Genomic DNA, 22,128 nt, shown 5'->3' with positions numbered 1-22,128 from the left:
TTAGATTTTTATTGTGCTAATTAACTGAGCTACAACAGTGCTCGATAGGATCAAGCGGTATGACACAGTTTTTTTCAAATTTAATTTTTTTGAAAACTTTTTATTATGCGTGTGAAATTTGATTATATGAATAATTACATTTAGGCATAACTGTTTAGATTCTAACTCATGATAATTGTTTGAGCTACATATAGGATCGAGAGGTATGACATAACTTTTCCCTAATTTAATTTTTTGAAGATTATTTCAGTATGGGTGTGAAATTTAATTTTTAAATTAATATAAGAAAAAAAAAGAGAAAAAAACAAAAAAAGGGGTGATTTAGTGAAAGCTGTGGTAGCTTAGGACGATGAAGAGGTTATATATATTCGACGAATCTGGTTTATTTGTGATGGAACTTATACTTGTGAAGATGTAATTTTTGTCATCCCTACCATGATTTCAGACCCAAGTTCCAAAACCCTAGTGCTGGATCATCTAATTTGATCTAAGTTTTTTTTTTTTTTCAATTTGAATTTGATAGAGATGAGTCAACCATCAGTGGTGCTAGCAACGGCTAGCTATGATCACACTATAAAATTTTGGGAGGCCAAGAGTGCCCGCTGCTATCGAACTATTCAATACCCAGAATCAGTAAGTTCCCTTAAATTCCATTTCTCTCTATTCAATTTTTCATTCTATGCTTTCTTTTATCTTTTATTTTTTCTTGTGTGTTGGGGTTAGTTTGTGTGTCCACAGAGTTGCTGCTACAACACATGCAGAGGTTGATGTAGTATGCTTTTCTTTCCTTTTGGGAATACTTGGTTCATTTTATTAATTGTGGTCACTGCAACCCTAGTTTAACCATATTTATATCATATTTGGAGGTGGATGCCCCTGTATTTTATTCAGATGTCTAGAAAATGAAATTAAGATGAATGAACTTTTACATTAAGTGTTTCTGCCAAACTGCATTCTCGTATATATGTGACTAATGTCATTACGGGATAAATTTGATGCCAAGACTGCAAATTTGGAGAAGGACTCAAGCGTCACTTTTTAGTAGCGTTATTCTGTGCATTACATTAAGTGTTTGATCTTTCTTTCACCAACTAGTTGAGATGCTATTCATTTATCCAAACAGACTATATTGGCAGGGAAGGTATGATAGACGTCCAAAACATATGGAGAATTGTTTGCATTTTAAATCAACTTAATTTTGTTGGAATAGTTGTCTGATATGTCTGCCTTTACCTTCTTGACCTGTATACAGCAAGTTAATCGTCTTGAAATTACTCCGGATAAACGCTTCTTGGCTGCTGCTGGAAATCCTCACATTCGATTATTCGACATCAACTCGAACAGTCCTCAGCCGGTAGGTCTTCAGATTTTCCTTCTTTATTCATTTCTTTTATTAATTCCGTTTCTTTTTTGTTACATGGTGTTTTCCTCTGTTGTGACTTTGACATATGAGTTTGTGTTCATTTTGGTTCCCCAAGTTAAAGAAGATGTTTTTAATACTTTTTGGCAGCTGAGGAGCTTTGATTCACACACTAATAATGTGATGGCAGTAGGATTTCAGTGTGATGGAAACTGGATGTATTCTGGATCTGAAGATGGCACTGTAAAGATTTGGGATTTGAGGTATTGTAGATATCAAAGTTGGATGTGTTACTCTCTTTCCAACTTCTCATTTTTCCTTTAAGTCAACTGGATCTTTGAATCTTTTGAACAAATAGGGCCCCAGGTTGTCAGAGGGAATATGAAAGTCGGGCAGCTGTGAACACTGTAGTTTTGCACCCTAATCAGGTTTTATACTTTGATCTTTGAATTGTGTGAAGGTTCTTTTTTAGTCACTTTTATCCTGTGTTTTTTTCAGCAAATTTTATGATTTTGTTCAATTTCTTCATTGAATGATAATCCATATCAAATCTGAGTTTAGCTGCACAAGGAAATATTTGAATGAGCTATTCAGACTGGGCTCCATCACAAAAGATGGAACTATGCTAAAGAAGTAGAGATAGGATTGGCATAAATAGGGATGCTATTTTACAGTTTTACTGCTTCTTCATCTTTATGTACCACATATTCTGATTAATCAGTATAGAACAGGTCTCTCAGTTATGCTTCTGTTGTTTATTTGGCAAATTTCAAGTAGTTTAATAGTTTTGGTATATCTAATTAAGAATATACTGTGTAGTTCTTAGAAACTTTATCAAAAATCAATCAACTACATCTCAATTTAAACATAGTTGGGTCTGCTATATGGATCATGAATATCTAATCCTCTCTAAAGGTCCAGTTCAATCCAATAGTAATCAATTTATCATTTATGAAAAATTAGAGTTCTCTAGAACTAACTACCTTCGAAATTTACCCTTTTCCATACATTGACATACAAGTTTCTACAACAACGACAAGTATTATGAGCCTATTTGGCCAACCTTCTAAAAACTGCTTATTTTGAAAAGCATTTTTTTCAGAATAATTTTTTTTGATGACCATAGTGTCCAAAACAACTTTCGCGCACCTTGACTAATTCCACAGGACAGGATACCTAGGACAGGATACCTGCCACCTCCCACCAACATGTACCAGGTAACTCTGTCCACCAAGGCTAGGATAGATAGGAAGAATCACCTAGTTTTTTTGTCGTCGCTGAGTTCTGAACCTGAAACCTCAGGATTCTCAACCACTTTATTGACTACAAGGTCACACCCTTGGGTGCTGTCAAAACAACTTTTCAAAAAAGTACTTTTCGAGGGAAGCATTCTTGTGTTTGGCCAATTCATTTAAAAAGCGCTCCTTTTAGGATTTAATAAGCTAATTGTGTTTGACCAATCTTTTCATAAAGTATTAGTGTTAAATTACAGAAAAAGGTAAGTGTCAAGGTCCATTTTACATTCTGACTTAGTGCTGTTTCTTATCCTCAAAACATCTTCTATTCCTTTCAAGCCAAAATAGCCCACATAATGCAAATATGAACAGTCCACCGGATCTGCTTCGGCTCATTTCCAACTCTGTCCAAGCAAGCACAGCAGCAAATGCTTTACTTCCTTGGGGATGACCCATTGCACTCCAAAGATGTTTTAAAACAGTGTCCATAATCTGCCAGGACCATAAGGTCTCTTAGCAATAATAATTTATTTTTTTTAACTTGACAAGGCATGCATTCAAATTGGTTGTCTGTTACCCTTGACATGTGGGTTGATTTAGAGCCCGTTTGGATTGGCTTAAAAAAGTAGTTTTTAAGTCAAAAATAAAAAGTCAAACTGAAATGACTTTTAAGTCAAAAAATAAAAAGTAGGGGGAGACCTACTTTTGGTTTCTGACTTATTTTAAGTCATTTTGGACTTATTTTAAGTTATTTATTATATTTGCCAAACACTTCCAGAAGTCAAAAACTGACTTAAAAGTAGGTTTGACCGACTTTTAAACCAATCCAAACGGGCTCTTATACTCTTTTCGATTTCTGAATGTCTCATAGCATGACTCAGATTGCGACTATTATTTATTACACTGCATGGTCTCAATTGCTTATTAGTAAGAAGCTTTTGGATGATACTTGTATTTAGTTCAATTGATCGTGTGATTTTGAGCTTATTCCCCGTCCAGTCGACCCAACTCTCCTAGTTAGGTGCTGGGTGATTTAGAGCGCTCCAAGAGTTGTCGGGATTTCAAGTATTTTAGGTGTATAATTGTTGAGAAGGTTATTGGTGTTGTTCGTAGGATGAGAAGGGGGGAGCGACTGACCCAAATGAGATATAGATGGAACTTTGGAAGAACTCAGGCTGAGCAGGTTCGGGTTGAAGACAACAAAAATGCCCAAAGAATGGAGGTGGAACACAATGGTTTCGTTGTACAAGAACAAGAGTGACATTCAAAGCTGCAACAACTATAGGGGATCAAATTGTTAAGCCACCCTGTGAAAGTTTGGGAGAGAGTGGTGGAGATGAAGGTGAGGAGGAGTGTTTCTATTTCTAAAAATCTAGTTTGATTTTATGCCAAGGCGATCAGCTACAAAAGCTATTCATCTTATGAGGGACTGGTGGAGCATTTCAAGGAGTGGAAGGGGGACTTGCATATGGTGTTCATTGACCTAGAAAAGGCGTAGAACAAAGTCCCAAAAGAGGTTCTATAGAGATGCTTGGAGACTAGAGGTGTATCAGTGACATATATTAGGTCGATTAAAGACATAACGCAGTTCCTAGTTTTGATAGGGTTGCCCTAGGGATCAACTCATAGTTCATTTCTATTTGCATTGGTGATGGATTAAATGATGCACCATATTCACGATGAGGTGCCATGGTGTATGTTATTTGCAGATGACGTAGTACTGATAGATGAGACTCGCGACATAGTAAACACTAGGCTGGAGGTTTGGAGACAGACTCTGGAGTCTAAAGGGTTCAGGTTGAACAAGCCCAAAAGTGAATACTTAAAGTGCAAGTTTAGTGTTGTAATGTCGAAGGTTGGTGTGGAAGTGAGTCTTGATTCATAAGTCGTCACCTAGAGAGGATGTTTCAAGTATCTTGGTCTATTATCCAAGGAAATGAGGGGATCAATGATGATGGCACACACCATATTGGTGTAGGCTAGGTGAAATGGAGGCTCGCCTCCGGAGTCTCTTTTGTGATAAAAATGTACAACCAAAGCTTAAATGTATGTTGAACAAAAAGATTGTTAATCTGTTTAGAAGGCTGTGATTGGTCCAAAGGGCGGGTCAAAGACGGATTTCTCGGTTATCAAAAAAAAAAAAAAGATTGTTAGGCCGACTATGTTGTATGGGGTGGAGTGTTAGTTAGTTAAGGACTCTTATGTTCAAAAAATAGGAGTAGCAGAAATGAGGATGTTGTGGTAGATATGCAGGCTCATTAGGAGAGACACGATTAAGAATGAAGATATTTGAAACAAGGTGAGGGTGGCTCTCGTGCTAGACAAGATGAGGGAAGCTAGACTGAGACAGTGTTTTGGACGGCGAGAGGCGACAAGGGCCTGCCTCGCCTCGCCGCTCGCCTTTTTGAATCGAGGCGCCAATTAGTACCAAAAATTAAAAATATTTAATTGCATATATAAATATCCAAAATCTCAATAGCAATAACATATATTAGCAAATATTTCAATTCAAAAACTAAAAGTAGATACTAAAAGTCTAGAACTTTAAAGACCCAATAATTCAAAAGATAATACTAGAACTCTAAAAGTCTATTCTTCTTCAAAATTATCCAACTCTTGAAGATCAACATCCTCTTCATCATTATATTGCTCCTCATCTTCTTCCTCCTCGTGGTCTTCATCAATTAGTGTCCGAGTCCTACTTGAAGTTGAACTTGTAGATGTAGTTTCTACTCCTTTGCCCTTGTCACGTGCACTTGATCTTGAAGAAAGTCCCCTAAGATGATAGATACTCTCATCAGCTCCAATTGCCGTAGCAACACTACCCCAAGTAAGATCATCATCCTCATATACTAGTTCATCTTCTTGATCTTCGGGGCATCCAACTAACCATTCATTTGAATCATCAATGTTATCCAAGCGAATTGGATCAATGAGATCACGAACATCATAACGACGTTTCAATGTTCTATTGTACTTAATGTACACTAGATCATTGAGACGCGATAGTGCAAGCCTATTCCTCTTTTTGGAATGAATCTGCGCATAAGTTATAGATATTACCTAATAGATATTGATAATAATATAATATGGAAATTAGGATATAATTTTTTTACTTACGTGTTCAAACACACTCCAATTTCGCTCACATCCGGATGAGCTACAAGTTAGGCTTAAGACTCTCATGGCAAACTTTTGCAAGCTTGGTGTTTCACTACCAAATAGTGACCGCCATTCCACTATAATAAAATACATTTAAAGGTTAATGAGTATAAATAAGTCGAATAATTTAGGTAAGAGCTAAATCAACTCACTTACCCGGTGACCTTGTGTCTCTAGCTCTTTTAGCCGGACCACAACCAAATAGTCCATTTGCCATTTTGTACCTAGGAAGCTCAGCGACTAGTAAATCTTGTATTGTTGTATCGGAAATCATCTTCTCAACACATGCATAATACTTGGTCCACAGACTCTGTAGTAAAGTTCCCTCTTCTTGAGCTTTATAATACAATCCTGGGTTCAAAACATGGCCTGCAGCATGCAAAGGCCGATGGAGTTGGTCTGACCACCTTGCATCAATAATTTCAAACACTTTCTCATATTGCTTCTTAATTCCACGAAAACCCCGTTCAATAGTTTCTTTGGCTCTATCCATTGCTTCATAAATATAGCCCATTGGTGGTTTTTTCTCCCCATCCACCAAACGAAGCACTTTTGTCAAAGGGCCACAAGCTGTAAGTGCTCGAACAACATCATCCCAAAAGTGGGCAGAAATAATAAGATTGACAACTTCTTTCCCCAAAGTTTCCTTTGCAAATTTACTTGAAGTCCATTCGGTTGAGAGGACTAAAGTTCTCAAGTTTTTTCTTTGTATGTACATAGCTCTCAAAGTTAAGAAGGCCGTTGCAAATCTTGTCTTGGCCGGTTTGACCAAATTTCTTTCCGTGGTGAATTTCCTCATCAAGTTTAACAACAATGGCCTTTGACTAATGTAAGAATGGATTCTGATGGCCTTTTTAAAAACTGTTAAAGTAAGATTATATTAATTAGTAGCTAATAAGTATTAAATATTGACTATAAAGAAAGTTAGAAGATAAGAGAGTGATATTACCGGAAGCATATGGCTTAACCTTGAATATGTCACCAAACATCAAGTTGATGCAATGAGCGGCACATGGAGTCCAATAAATGTGTGGGTACGCACCCATCATCATGCTTCCCGCTTTAACATTCTCACTAGCATTATCAGTGACAATTTGTACAACATTTTCCGCTCCAATTCATTCAATAGTGCTTTCAAACAACTTGTACATTTTGGTGGAATCGGTAGATTCATTGCTAGCATCAACAGAACCAAGAAATACACTACCGATTGGAGAATTCACCAAAATATTGATGATCATTTTACCATTTCGCGCCGTCCATTTGTCCATCATAATGGAACATCCAAACTTTGTCCATTGCACTTTATGCTCATCAACAATTTTTTCCACTTTCTCCACCTCTTTTTTTAGGTGAGTAACTCTAACTTCATGGAATGTAGGAGGCTTCATTCCGGGGCCATGTTGTCCTACTGTCTCAATAAATTTATTAAATGATTTGTGATTGACACAATTAAAAGGCCCCGCATCATACATCCATATTGCGAAAGCACTTACCGCACACTCTCTTAGAATTTTCTTTGTTTAATCAATTCCTCCTCCTTTTTCAAAGCCTCCTTTTTGTGTTGATTTCTGCGGAAAATTGAGATTCATAGGCCCTTTCCGCGCGGTGGATGATGCACCTCCACTAGAAGATATCTTTGGAGTTTTGGAGGGAGGCATCATTTCCGCATATCCATCCATATCATCAATATCAATATATTCTTCCGGCTGCCTCACTTGAAATTTGGGATTATTAGCGATTTTATTTTGCATATAAGCCCTTACTTCTTCTCTAATTGCCGACGGACAAGCTGTACATTGTTTAACATTCTTGAAACCACCCACTAAATGTTGCTTGTGTCGAGTTATTCCACCATTAAAAGTACTCCCACAAAAGTTACAATTAATCGAATCTTTCGTTGCTCCTTGGGTACCATAATTCCATCCAATGTCCCTCTTTTTGCTAGCATCCGCCATTAAATTCAGTCAATTCACTGTTTATGGACAAATGAATAAATAATTATAGAAGAATTTTTAATTTTTTTTTTTTATAGACAGCAACCAGTGAAGGCAGTAAGCAGTAACAGCTGAACAATAAAACAGAGGAAAAAAACAGAGCAGTAAAACAATAAAACAGAGGAGAAAAACAGAACAGTTTTTTAAAATTATAGACAACAACCAGTGAAGGCGGTAAGCAGTAACAGCTGAACAATAAAACAGAGGAAAAAAACAGAGTAGTGAAAGCAGCAAGCTACTGTATCTCAAAAAGAAAGAAGAAAGAGAAACGAAGAAGAGGACTGAACTTGAAGATAAGAAGCGAAAAAAGAAGAGAAGAAGAAGAAGAGAACTCAAGAAGAAGAAGAAGAACTGAAAAGAAGAAGAAAAAAAAGAGTATACCTGGCGGCTGGCAGCAACTCGTGCGATGAAGGAGGAGAAGAGACGCGAGGCAGCGAGGGGAAGAGCCGAAGAGGAGCAGCAACTCGTGGAGAAGAGACGTGAGGAGAAGAGATCGCAAGGAGAAAAAAAACGCGACTGATTGATGAAAGTTTGAAAATGGAAAAAAAAAACCCTAATTTTGACTAATATTATTAAGTCAAAGCTTTTTAAAAATTTAAAAACAAAATGGCGCCGCCATTTACATCGCCATATGGTCGCCTTAGGTCACCTTTTTGGGATCGCCACGCCTCAGTGAAGAATGGTGAGAATGGCTCGCCTCGCCTCGCTATCGCCTTTGGCGAATGACGCTCGCCATTCATAACACTGGACTGAGATGGTTCAGGAATGTGAAGATGAGAGATGTAGATGCCTTAATGAGTAGGTGTGAGAGGTTGTCTGTGGTGAGTTCCGATAGAGGTAGGCTGGAGAAACATTGGGCAGAGGTGATTAGTTAGAACATGACACATTTTCCAACTTAATGAGGACATAACCTTAGATAGGAAGTTACGAAGCTCGTAGAGTAGGGTGGAAGGTTATTAGGTAGTTGAGTGTCCTCTCGTTCTTTAGCATTATATGTCGACTGCAAAAGTCACTCTATCGTGTAAAACAGTCTCCTCGAGCCTGATTTGAAGTTCAACACAATAATTTAGGAGTTTTGTATGACTTTTGTTGGAGCTGATTATTCTGTGTTTTATCAACATTTTGCACCAAATTTATATATTTATTTGGTGTTTTATGTCGACGATATCGTTAATCACTGACAACGATGAAGTTGGTATCACTAATCTGAAAATGAAACAACATCTCTTTCAGCATTTCTAGACCAAGACCTTGGCAAACTGAAGTATTTTCTAGGCACTATGACTGCTTAGTCTAGATTAGGTATTGTTATTTTTCAACGCAAGTATGCCTTCGACATTCATGAGGAAACATGAATGATGGGATGTAGACTCATTGACACTCCCATGGATTCGAATGCAACTCCTGCCAGGACAGGGAGCAACTCATTAATCTCAGAATGTATAGGTGATTGGTTGGAAAGTTGAATTATCTCATGGTAACTAGAACTAACATCTCTTTTCTTGTGAGTGTTGTAAGTCAATTTATGACTTCCCTTTGTGATAGTCGTTGGGATGCAGTTGTTCATATTCTACGGTATATAAAGTCAGCTCTAGGTAAAGGACTTCTTTTCGAGGATCAAGGCCATGAGCATAACATTGGATATATTGATGTTGATTGGGCAGGATCACCCTTTGATAGACGTTCTACATTCGGATACTTTGTGTTATAGTCGGAGGTAATTTGGTGTCCTGCAATAGAAAGAGACAGTGTGGTTGCTCGATCTAGTGCAGAAGTAGAATATCGAGCAATGGTAGTAGCAACTTGTGAGTTAGTTTGGATCAAACAATTGCTGAGAGAACTAAAATTTGGAGAAATTGATCTGATGGAACTTGTGTGTGATAATTAAGCGGCACTTCATATCGCATCAAATTTAGTATTTCATAAGAGGACTAAGTACATTGAGATTGACTCTTACTTTGGTAGTGAAAGATACTTTTAGGAGATATTGTTACAAAATTCGTGAAGTCGAGTGATCAATTGGCAGATTTCTTCACCAAGTCCCTCATTGGTTCTTGTATCAATTACATCCTTAACAAGCTCAGTACGTATGGCTTGTATGCACCCGCTTGAGGAGAGTATAAGAATAGGAATAAGAACATAAATAATATATAGAATCGTACTTGAAAAAAAAGATTGTAATATAGTGTTTATAAATAGTTGAGTAATAATGTAGGTACACAATTCAATAATATTTTTTTGCTATATTTCTCACACATACTTATAACTCTCAAATATTTATGGGGTGATTTACAAGAATGGCCTTGTAAATGGCTGGTCTTGAACAGTTTTGACCCCTCTCAACTCTCGCTCCATAGGCAAAACTTCAAGTTCTAACAAGTTTTGACTTTTGATCTTGAAGATTTTCCCATGGGGCAAACGGGGTCAAAAGTTCAAGACCGCCCATGTCCATGACTGGGTGTAATTTTTTGATTTTTTTTTTTTTGGCATTCTTTATTTTAGCAGACCTAATTCTTCAAAATCTTGGTACAAAAGTAAAAAAAATAATATTTTCTTTCTTGACTTCAACATTTCCAATTTGTGTGTATGCCTCACCAGAACACGCTTTTGATTGATCCATCCTCTCCTGTCAATTGATGGGCTTGAGCTTTTCTTTTTGTTGTGTTTCATGAATCTCATTCTTCTATATGTTTTGCAGACTGAGTTGATATCTGGAGACCAAAATGGCAATATCCGTGTATGGGATTTGAGAGCAAATTCATGTAGCTGTGAGTTGGTATGTAGTTTAGTTTTCATTAGTTCGTATATCTTGTGGTCTTTTGGATTATGGTCACTAGGAACTGAAATGATGGTTGGAGGAGTCATTCATGAGTGAATTTCAGGGTAATTCTGAGAGCTACACCATTAGCATTTAAAAGATATGAATTCTTTTTAATGATTCAATTATTTCAATTAAATGGTGAGCTAGTTAAACATAAACTGATCATGCCTCATATCTGTTGGTGTTGATAATCAGTTTCTTTCAAAAGGTAATGCTTTTCCTTTTTATAGTGTAATATATAGATCACAATAAAGGGTATTTAGTGGTCACTACCTCGTGGCGTGTGGATGTTTAATGTGCAGTACACAAATTGGTATTTATCAGTATATTTGAAAACTTAGGTACCGGAGGTGGATACAGCTGTTCGTTCTTTGACTGTAATGTGGGATGGAAGCTTAATTGTTGCTGCAAACAATCGTGGAACATGTTATGTTTGGCGTTTACTACGTGGCACCGAGGTAACCAGTGGTCCAATTCTACAATTCAAAACTGTAGCATGTGATATTACTTATCGGAGAAAAAACTGCACCTGATCTTTTCCCTGAGACCCAAATTCCTTCACTAATTGTGGGAGGTGGGATGAGAGGAATAAAAAACAACACGAAATCGACACTAGCTTATTTTAGTTTTTTTCTAGTTTCTGTTCTGTTAAATATAGTAAATGTAAAACCTTTCACTGAGCTGTCTTATCAATTTTTCCTGTAAGTCTGTAAATATCTTTCCTCCTTTGAACTGGATCGTTCAGTCTGATTGGACTCAAACCAAACTTCGTTCTTTCTTATGTGCCAACGTCCTCATGAATATGGATTGTTTCTGCAAGCATTTTGCTACAGCTGTGACTGAATATTACTAAAACTGACTCCACATAAAATGCAGACAATGACCAACTTTGAGCCTCTGCATAAGTTACAGGCTCATGATGGTTATATCCTCAAATGTCTTCTTTCCCCTGAATTATGCGAACCTAACAGGTAAGAGTTTTTCATGATTCCTTGTGTTTTGCTTCAAGTTTCTAGTCTCTTATCTGTTATTTACTTGTTCCTGTGAATACTATTTTGCTACCCAATGTGCTTGAGTCACTTTCTATTTTAATATGCTTTAACATTTCTTAGTTTTTTTCAAAACTGTAATTTATAGGTATCTGGCGACTGCATCTTCTGATCATACTGTCAAGATTTGGAATGTGGATGGCTTTACCTTGGAGAAAACTCTGATAGGTATCAAATTCCAAAATAATTTCCAGTTATCATTTTACTCATCTTTCCCCCTTTTGCTGATAGCTTCTTTTTAATTCTTCATCACATGTAATATTCATTAAATTTTGGTGTATTTTCTAGGACACGAACGCTGGGTTTGGGACTGTGTATTCTCTGTAGATGGTGCTTTTCTCATCACAGGTACATACTGAAATTGTTGTGTACTGTTAGAATATTTCTTTATTTCCTCCTATCTATAGTTCATGAGCAAGCCATTTTGGTGCATTGAGAGTACTTATTATGTCATTTGAATTGTAGTTTTGGTTTTAACCCGTGAGTAGAAAATAGGTGTTGAAGAGAGCTTTACTGTTCATTAACATTCCCCAAATGAAGGAACATAACTGAGGTTTTCATTAGAGGGTGTGAAATGCTATGGAGCTGGTCAGGGAACTTTTTGTTCCTTCTGTTGCCGGGTGAATTGCATGGTGGACTAGGGGCTGATTCAAAGTTTGAAGACTGAAAACAATAAACGTGGTATAGGATGGCAGAGTGACTCCAATATAGTATTTATTTGGGAATAGATTTGGGTTGGATTTTATATCTGACAGCTGAAGTTGGAGAATCTGATGATTAAGAACCTTTTAGATCTGTTTGTTATGCCCAAAGACCTTTTCAGATTAGACACCGATGGTTCTGTGCATTTCAATGTTGCCAAAAGAATTTCTAAGTCAAAAGCCTTCTTAAGTGCTTTAGATCTCATTTGTTTTTTTTAATGATTAAGACATGTGAATTCGAATACTCATTTGGATATTAAGATCTACATTAAGTTTTAGATGTTTGAATCTGAATACACATCTCAATATTCAGATGTTCTAAATACTAATTAAGACTTTGTTTTTCCCACAACTGAATATATATAACTTATCTATATTAAAACATTAATAAATATAAAATTCAGTAAAATATTCTTAGAACATTATATGGCGGTTAACTTGGTTGTGATGATGGCTCACGATGGTGGTTGTGGGTGCCGATTGGGGATAAGGTTAGCTAATGATGGTGTTGTGGTTAATAGCTAATGGTGATGAGGGCTGATAATAATAGTTGATGGTGGCAGTTGATTTTAGTGATTGACAACGATGGTGGTTGGGGCGCTGAGTGGCAGTAGTTGGTAATGGTAGGCGGCAACAGTAGTTTATAATGGTAGGCTATGAAGGTAGCTATGAATGGATGAAATTGGTGAATTGTTTTTTTCATAGAAATCCTTCAATAGACATCTCAATTATTAAAACTTTGTTATAGATGATAATCATTTAGATCTATTTAAACTCATTAAGTGGTTGTGGAAATCAAATGCAATTAGGGGTCGTTTGGTAGTTGGCTAAGAAACAAGTTATTCATGTATTAATTTTTTGTATAATGTGTACGACGTTGGTAGGTAGATAGGAAATAAGTTATTCATGTATAAAATTAATAAGACGTTTGGTTGACAATTTAGAAACCCACGTAACTAATAGATGTGTAATTCACGAGGGAATCGATAGAAGGTGGAATAACTATTATATGTATAACTAATACATGAATAACTAATACATGCATAAAATAGTACATAGATTCATTCATAACTAATACATACATTATTAATACATGCATAGCTCTAACCAGCTATCAAATGACCCTTTATTGCTTGAGATTTGAATTCAGATTCAGACCTAAAGTTCAACAAACTTACTAAATAAGATTTGAATGATTAAAGATTATGACCTTCATCAAGTGCAAACAAATGAAGTCTTAGGTTTTTCTGTCCATTTGAGCTTCAAGTTTTAGTAGTTGGTCTCTGAAGTATTTGGCTTTTCAATTTTTCTCTAATATGAACAAAACACTCCCCTTGCAGCATCTTCTGATACAACAGCAAGATTATGGTCCACATCTACAGGCAAAGATATCAAAGTATACCAAGGGCATCATAAAGCAACAGTATGTTGTGCTCTACATGACGGGCCTGAACCTTCTAGCTGAACTTGGATCATGCATTGTTCATCTTACTTTCAGACAAATTGTTCAATGAACATATAGATGGCCCCCGAGGGGACTAGTTTAGTGGTAAGATCCTGCAGTGCATGATGTGTTGGGCTGATGCAGTGCATGCATTTGAGCCTTGCCGCATACAAAAGCTTGGTATTTAAGTGGAAAATGGTAGATGAACAGACTGATTATCCACTGAAATTGTGTCGGCTGGCCCTCAAGGATTTCCTGGTTATCAAAAATATTTTAAATGTAATTTGGATGATTAATGTGGTGTTGTACATGATGTTCAGTTTATCCTGTTTTCTGTGCATGTGTACAGAAGTGACATTCTACCATTAGTTTACTTCCATGGTTTCATGGCATCCGTTGAAACTGTATGCTTATGCATATCCTGATCTATTTGGTTAAAAAGTTTCTAGCGTTGAACAAAATCGTGATGCAACACTGAGTTTTTTGGTATGAGCTTTTAGCATAAATAATTCGTGTTACTTGATTTCGAGGTTTTAAATTTGTTCTTTATTTGGTTTAACCTTCTAATAGCTGAAGTTTGATTAGCTAATTCAAATTGGCACCTAGCAGACCCACTGAGGGGGTAAGCCTCCCGGTCTTGGTCGGTCTCCATTTTTATGATCAAAACATGAGCGGGGTTTTTTACCTGTGTGCACCCAAAGGATAGTGGTTGCGAGTTTACCTTGTCATAAAAAAGGTTTTAAGGGATGTCGGTCATTCTACTACACCTTTCGGCTGTTAAGGTCCACCAAATACAAAATCATGGTGAATTTTTAGCAACAAGACCCCAATTTTTTCAAACCTTATTTCAAACATTTCCCTTAATTCAAAAGGCTTCCAAAAAGACACAAAATACGGTGTGAATTGCACATTTATAAGCCAACCCAAGTTTATTTGCTGCAGATAACTGTTACTCTAACACCCGCATCTCATTCTCACTATATTGATGGTAGGGGGTGTACATGGATCGAGTTAGTTTGAGTTTTTCAAAGTAAAATTTTTAGGAATTCCATAGTGCAAGGAGCAGATTATATGCCTATTCTTTTTCAATTTACAAAAATCCCTCCAAATTAGTGTCATCTGGATACATAGCAAATAAGACGGGTCCGATGCATAAATTGATTTTTTGTTAAGCTTGAAAAGGAAGAGAAACATAAAATTAAATAACAAAACCATAAATCACGGACCACGTTGTTGGCAATGGGAATCAATCTCTAGCAATGCGTTACAAGTTGAAACAATTAAAAATTTAGAGAAAATGGTCAAATGAGCCCCCAACCTATTATCGGATTTTCAACCACACACTTTTACTTCACGGGAGTTCTATTACCCCCTAAACTATTTAAAATTGAAATTATTACCTCTCTAAATGCTTATGTGGCAAAGTGAGTGTATATCACTCTCTCAAAGAGAGTGAAGATCAAAAATAAATATTAAAACTTTATTTTTAATATTCTTTTCATTTTAAATTTGTTTTCTTTATTTGTTTTTATCCCATCTCTTTTCTTCTTCTTAACAACTTAGTAGAGCATCTATGGTAGTCATCAAATTCCACCATCACGATCTGGAAACACCACCATTACAGTATCTATTAACACCATAATTCCTAGATAAAAATATCTTTTCTACTCTCCACACAATAAAAAATTATTAAGTAAATAACTTTACCCCCATTTTTAAAATCAACTATTAACCATTAAAACACCATTGAAATATCATTTTGAAGCTATTGTAACAAATTTTTTCAGTTAACAAAATTCATTCAAACAACTTAATAATGTTGGGAATCTCTTAAAAAAATCTCAAAATATCCTCATCGAAAAAGATTTTGACCGATAATTTATTTTTTAGGTCATTCCTCTTATTGAACCACTGCTCTTGCAAAAATGACGCCTAGGATTCCCATTCCTCTAATTATCATCATAAATTTTTTCGCTTCTCAAGCTTTCTACTTGTGGCTCTATGGTAAGATGGAATTGAAGGATGGAAGAGGAAGGACAATAAGAGGAAGAGAAAGAAATAAAAGGAAAAAGAAAAAAGAAAAACATAATAAAATAATCAATCAAAAAATTAAAAAAATTAAAAAATTACACGTGTCCAAACGCGTGGATTTCACTTATCAACATAAATGTGGTTGTGACTTTTTAGGGAGGTAATAATTTTGATTTTAAATAATTTAGCGGGGGTAATAGGACCCGAGTAAAGTATAAGTGTATAGTTGAAAATTCGGTAATAGGTTGGGGGCTCATTTGACCATTTATTTCTTCTCCCTATTCTTCCAAAATTCATTCAATTTTGTTTCAAAATATTCAAAAAAAATTGAACTGATACAACGTGAATATTATGTCGATCTTGTTGAGACATTCGGAAATCTGGAAAGTGAAGTGAGATATGAACGATATATAAGTGATGAAATAGTTGTTGGCCAAAATATTGCTTTTGTGAATCTCAAACCATCCAATGCAGTTGAAATGGAGATCGATAAATTGAGGGAAATATGAAAATTTGATACACCATAGAAGGTAGTTTATCTCTAATGATTATTAGGAATGACATGGTAGTAAAACTATACATGGAGGTAAAGAAGCACGAGCATGGATTTGCAATGTATCTGCTATGCATTGATACAACAAACAAAAAGATCGAAGAGATACATTGTTTTGATGTATCATCTAGTGCCATCGTATGTGTCAAAGGTTCATAAAAGGATGCACAATCTCTTGTTGTAGTTGAATAAAATATTGATGATTCGTGTTATATACGAGAATTGGAAGTAACAAATTATATAACTGATATAAGAAGTACGGAGGTGAAGGCGAAGATACATCATGAATATCTCAATTTTGCTAAGATATTCTGGAATTGATTTTTTGAGATGGATAGATTTGTCATGATACATTACTATTTATGTATCTCATTTAAATTGATAAGTATTGTATTCTTACGGGATACATTAAACAAGTAATTATTGTCATATGTTGTTTGGTTTGAGATTGATACATTATTGTATGATAGGTTTTATGTATAAAATACATATTGTATAATGGTTTAAGTCATCCGCAGCTCCTTAAAATTGTCTGTATAATTCGTTTAAACACCTGAACTAAGGCACATCCCTATTGAACACCTATGCCCCTTAAAATTGATACCTAGTTGACATTTTTTGACAATAAAAAAAAAGAGATGTGTGTACTCCACTTATTGTTACATGACAGTGACATGACAAATTCATGAATTAAATGATGACATATGGCATCTAAATCCAAAAAACTTGATTAAAAAATGAAATACTAAAAACAACTATTTTAGTCTATTTAACTAACTAAAAAAATAATTTTAAAAAAGAATTTCTAAACACCCACCCACCATCTGATAACGCTCAACTACACTTCATCAAATTCTAAGTGTAGGCGGTCCTTTTTCATCTTTTAAAAATTGCATTTATACTCTTCTAGATTTTCAGCTTTAGGACCATCGGTGGAATAACTCGAGCATTGCCGACCAGGTCGGTGATGCACCGAGTGTTCCTTCCATCGCCTTCTTGGTGTGAATTTTCATCACCCCCTTGCTGTAACTTTATGCGATCCAGGTTAGGCTTGCCGACCGGTTCGACGATGCGCCAAATATTCCTTCATCACACCTTTTGGTTTGCCTTTTCACCAATCATTCAATAACTTTGTGCAAGCTAAGTCCCCATCGCAGATTCAATCGGTGAATCACCAAGTTGTCCTTCCCATCGCCGAGTTGGCTTTGTCCCTAGGCTGGCCTGCTGTAACTTTTGGCGAACTGAAGAGCCACTCGGCGGTTCGCTGAGTGGTCTTGGCGATCATCATCCTTGATTTTCTTCAACTTTTTCACCTTTCCACTCCTTTTTTGCTGGGTAATGTCCTTGCCTTGCTCTTTTGCCTTCATTGCTTTAAATTAGCATTTTAACATCAGTTTAGAGCATAAAGTAGGCATTGAAGACACTAAAATTATGAATATTAAGCCCTAAATGAGTCTAAATCCCCGACTCATCAACACCCTCAACTTAAACTTTTGTTTGTCCTCAAGTAAAACACAAGATCAATCAGTTCAACAGAGATGTCTATAAATAGTGCTACTCAAGACTCAACATGAATGCACATGAGGTTCAATCTACCCATGCAATGTTCAATTGTGCACTACAAGTTTCAAACTGTGACTAGCCATTATCAAATAGAATTCAAGCTCACAATGCTTGCCTCAAATGCAAATTCATGCTCAACAAGAACATTTGAATGCCCTCACATCAAGAATGATTCCATGCTCACACAAATCTCATCAAAATTACAGAATATATGAATCAAAAGAAACTCTCACACCCTCAAAGATAAACACATGCATGATTTTCTCCATAGGCTTCCCCATATTTTCCAATCAACATGACAATAAGCTCAATCAAGACCACAAAGGTCTTTCAAGGCTTGTAACGGGGTTGAGGGTAAATCTATGATCAATTTTTGCTTAGTGACTTCTACCTTCATGAATCATGTCCTACTAGTACCTTTTTCTCCTTCTCTTTCACTCTTTCTGATTTTCACAATCCACCCTAAGTCTGCCAAACTATTTGGCGAACCATTGAAAGGAAACAAGCTCGCCAAAATTTCCAGAATGTTGACCCTCTAGTCCGAACCAAAAGGTGGGCTAAATCGGGCTCGCCGAACCATTCAGTGAACCACCGAATATTCTGGTAGCTCACCAAAAATTCCTAAAGCGGGATCTCCGAACCATTCGGCAATCCACTGAAAGGATCCTATCATCGCCCACTCGCCAGTCCCTGCACATTCAACAAACGTCATTCCAAAACAACTAACACTTGGGTTGCATCCCAAGAAGTGCCTCATTTAACGTCGTGGCATGACGTGGAAATGCTCTCACGTATCTTCCAAATATACCACTTCGATTACTGATATTTCCCGACATTCTCCAAAATAGAGCTTCACACGCTGCCCATTTACTTTGAATGTTGGTCTTTCTTCACCTTCAACTTCAATTGCCCCATTTGTGAACACTCGAGTTACTTTGAATGGGACAGATCACTTTGATATGAGTTTACCCGGGAAGAGTCTGAAACGAGAATTATAGAGAAAAACAAAATCACCTACTCGGAACTCTTGCGGAAAGAATTTAGCGTCGTGCCACTTCTACATTTCTCCTTATAAAGGGCTGAACTTTCATACGTCTTCAACTAGAATTCTCCGATTCATGGAGTTGATTGACTCTCCCTTTCGAAGCATCCCCCAATTCAAATTTAACACCTTCAATGCCCATAGTGCTTTGTGTTCAAGCTCGATTGGTTAGTGACACGACTTTCCAAATACTAGTTGATATGGATACATGCCAATTGACATCTTAAAAGCGGTGCGATATGCCCAAAGGGCATCATCCAACTTTCGAGACCAGTCGGTCCGATTCGTATTTTGCTAGAATACCCTTTATTTCTCAACTTGACACTTCAACTTGGCCACTTGTCTACGGATGATAGGGTGTTACAACTTTATGCTTGACTATGTATTTGCCCAATAGTGCGGTAAACAACTGGTTCCAAAAATGAGACCCTCTATCACTGTTAATATCATGTGGGGTCGCAAACCTTGTGAAAATGTATCGCTTCAAGAACTGCACCACACTCTTTCCTTCATTATTGGGCAAAGCTACAACCTCTAAACACTTTGAGTCGTAATCAACCACTACCAATATATACTTGTTTGCGAAAGAGCTCACAAACAGTCCCATGAAGTAGATTCCCTACACATCAAAAAATTCGACCTCGAGGATGGGGTTAAGAGGCAACTCATGCTTCCTTGACACTTCTCCTTGCATTTGGCATTCTATGCATTGTTTAATGAAACCATGAGCATCTTTGTATAGTGATGGCCAATAGTAGCCACTTTGAAGCATTTTGGCGGCTTTTCACACCCCGCTATGATGACCGCCCGCAGGTGAAGCGTGGCAAGCATTGAGAATTACATTGACTTCCTCTTACGGTACATATCTTCGAATTATATGATCTGTGCATTCTCCAAATAGATAAGATTCATCCCAGAAGTACCTCTTTACATCAAACAAGAGTCTCTTTTGTTGATAGAAGTTCAGGCCTTCGAGTATTATCCCACACACTATATAGTTGGCAAAGTCAACATACCAAGGTGGATTGCCTTGGGTTACCCTCATCAATATTTCATTAGGAATTCAACCACACTGTCTCTCTCATTGGAATCAACAAGGTTGGTTTCTAACCGAGACAAATGATCCGCCACTTGGTTCTCACACGTCTTTTGATCCTTTACCTCGAAATCAAACAGTTGTGATAACAACACCCACCGAATCAGTCTTGGTTTGCATCTTTCTTAGCCATCAAATATATAATGGCAGCATGATCCATGTGCACCACCAGTGTAGTTCCCAACAAATATGCTCTGAATTTTTCAAATGCATACACCACAGCTAACAGTTCTTGCTCCGTGAATGTATAATTCTTTTGAGACACATTCAGTGTCTTACTTGCATAGTAAACCGGATGGATTAACTTCCCTATTTCTTTGACCAAGAACAGCACCCAAAGCAACACCACTATCATCACACAGGAATTCAAACGGGATACTCCAATTGGGGGCAATAATGATCGGGACCGACACTAATTTTTCTTTCAAGAACAAAAACGCTTTGAGGCAAGCGTCATCAAAATGGAAGGTAGATTCCTTCTCTAGCAATTTACAAAAAGGGTGAGCTACTTCGGAAAAATCTTTGATAAACCGCCGGTAGAAACCCGCATGGCTTAGAAAACTCCGGACACCTTTTACCGAAATAGTAGGGGGAGCTTGCCAATGACCTCAACCTTCGCTTGATACACTTGCATTCCTTTTCCTGAAATTTTATGCCCCAAAACAATTCCCTCTTTTACTATGAAATGACACTTCTTCCAATTTAGAACTAGGTTGGTTTCTATGTACCTTTGTAGTACCTTCCCAAGGTGTTCAATACATGCTTCAAATGAATCACCAACGACTGAAAGTCATCCATGAATACCTCCATTGAGTCTTCCACCATATCTGCAAAGATAGAAAACATACATCATTGGAATGTTGTCGGAGCATTGCACAACCCAAAAGGCATCCTCTTGAAAGCCAAAGTCCCATAGGGACATGTAAAAGTAGTTTTCTCTTGATCTTTCAGTGCAATGGAAATCTGGTTGTATCCGGAATAACTATCCAAAAAGCAGTACCATTCACGCCCTACAAGTCTATCAAGCATTTGATCCATAAATGGCATTGTAAAATGATCTTTCTCGTTCCATGCATTTAATTTCCGGCAGTCTATGCATACTCGCCAACCGGTGACCAGCCTCATAGGTACAAGTTCCCCTTTCTCATTTGGAACCACCGTGATGCCTCCTTTTTTGGTACACATTGTACGAGACTTACCCATTTGCTATCCGCAATAGGGTATACCACGCCTGCATCTAGCCACTTGATGATTTCTTTCTTCACCACTTCTAGCATAGGTGGATTTAGTCTTCTTTGATGATCAACACTTGGTTTGCATTCACTATCCAATTGGATTTTATGAGTGCAAATCTCGGGGGAATACTAACAAAATCAGCAATTGTCCATCCTATGGACTTAATGTATCGCTTTAACACCTTAACAAGCAATTTCACTTGCCACTTAAGCAAGTTTGCTGCAATGATGACTGGCAAGGTGTTGTTTTCTCTCAAAAATGCATACTAAAGATGAGATGAGAGCACTTTCAACTCAAGCTTTGGAGGTTCTTCCGTAGATGGTTTAGTGGGGGGGGGGGACTTTCTCAAATTTTCATATCAATATCGAGCTTAAATGGATTTTTAGAATGGGCACCTAATCCCGATAGAGCAGTAACAACTTCATCATACCCTTGAACTTCTTCCTCAATATAATTTGAAAGGACATCAGGAAGGGGTTCACCCATACACATCATTTCACTCACACTAGCTATTGCTTCATCAATCATATCAATTGTTGAGACGACATGAATGTCACTAGGTTGCTTCATTGATTTGCATACATTAAAAGTAACCTCCTCATCATTTACCCAAAACTTTAACTCACCACTTTCAACATCCACAAGAGCTCTTCCGGTTGCCAACAATGGTCTACATAAAATAATATGTACTTTGACATCAATCTGACAATCCTAAATAACAAAATCAACTGGAAATATGAACCTATCAACTTTCACCAAAATATCATGAAGTATGCCAATGGGATGCTTAATCGATCGATCAGCCATGAGGAGTCGCATTGTTGTAGACTTAGGTACA

The 22,128-nt window shown here is 36.9% G+C and overlaps 1 protein-coding gene across 1 annotated transcript; it reads left to right on the top strand.

Annotated features, from left to right (window-relative positions):
* The first annotated feature begins 347 nt into the window (after positions 1 to 347).
* Positions 348 to 14,137, top strand: LOC125858389 (target of rapamycin complex subunit LST8-1). The gene is made up of 10 exons (XM_049538150.1): positions 348 to 633; positions 1,253 to 1,354; positions 1,511 to 1,623; positions 1,719 to 1,788; positions 10,453 to 10,530; positions 10,917 to 11,033; positions 11,452 to 11,546; positions 11,713 to 11,792; positions 11,913 to 11,972; positions 13,666 to 14,137. The coding sequence occupies exons 1-10, from the start codon at positions 526 to 528 to the stop codon at positions 13,788 to 13,790; spliced, it is 948 nt and encodes a 315-aa protein (XP_049394107.1). The 5' UTR covers positions 348 to 525; the 3' UTR covers positions 13,791 to 14,137.
* Positions 14,138 to 22,128: the final 7,991 nt, after the last annotated feature.

Source organism: Solanum stenotomum, chromosome 3 (genome assembly GCF_019186545.1).
Source record: "Solanum stenotomum isolate F172 chromosome 3, ASM1918654v1, whole genome shotgun sequence".
NCBI classification, from domain to species: domain Eukaryota; kingdom Viridiplantae; phylum Streptophyta; class Magnoliopsida; order Solanales; family Solanaceae; genus Solanum; species Solanum stenotomum.
The sequence above is the reverse complement of the archived record's forward strand: the minus strand, read 5'-3'. Positions and strand labels throughout refer to the sequence as shown.

Coding starts and splice junctions, on each gene's coding strand:
- LOC125858389 (XM_049538150.1), top strand. CDS start 526: ATGAGTCAACCATCAGTGGTGCTAGCAACGGCTAGCTATGATCACACT. Junction 634..1,252: donor CTATTCAATACCCAGAATCA/GTAAGTTCCCTT, acceptor ACCTGTATACAG/CAAGTTAATCGTCTTGAAAT. Junction 10,531..10,916: donor ATTCATGTAGCTGTGAGTTG/GTATGTAGTTTA, acceptor TTGAAAACTTAG/GTACCGGAGGTGGATACAGC.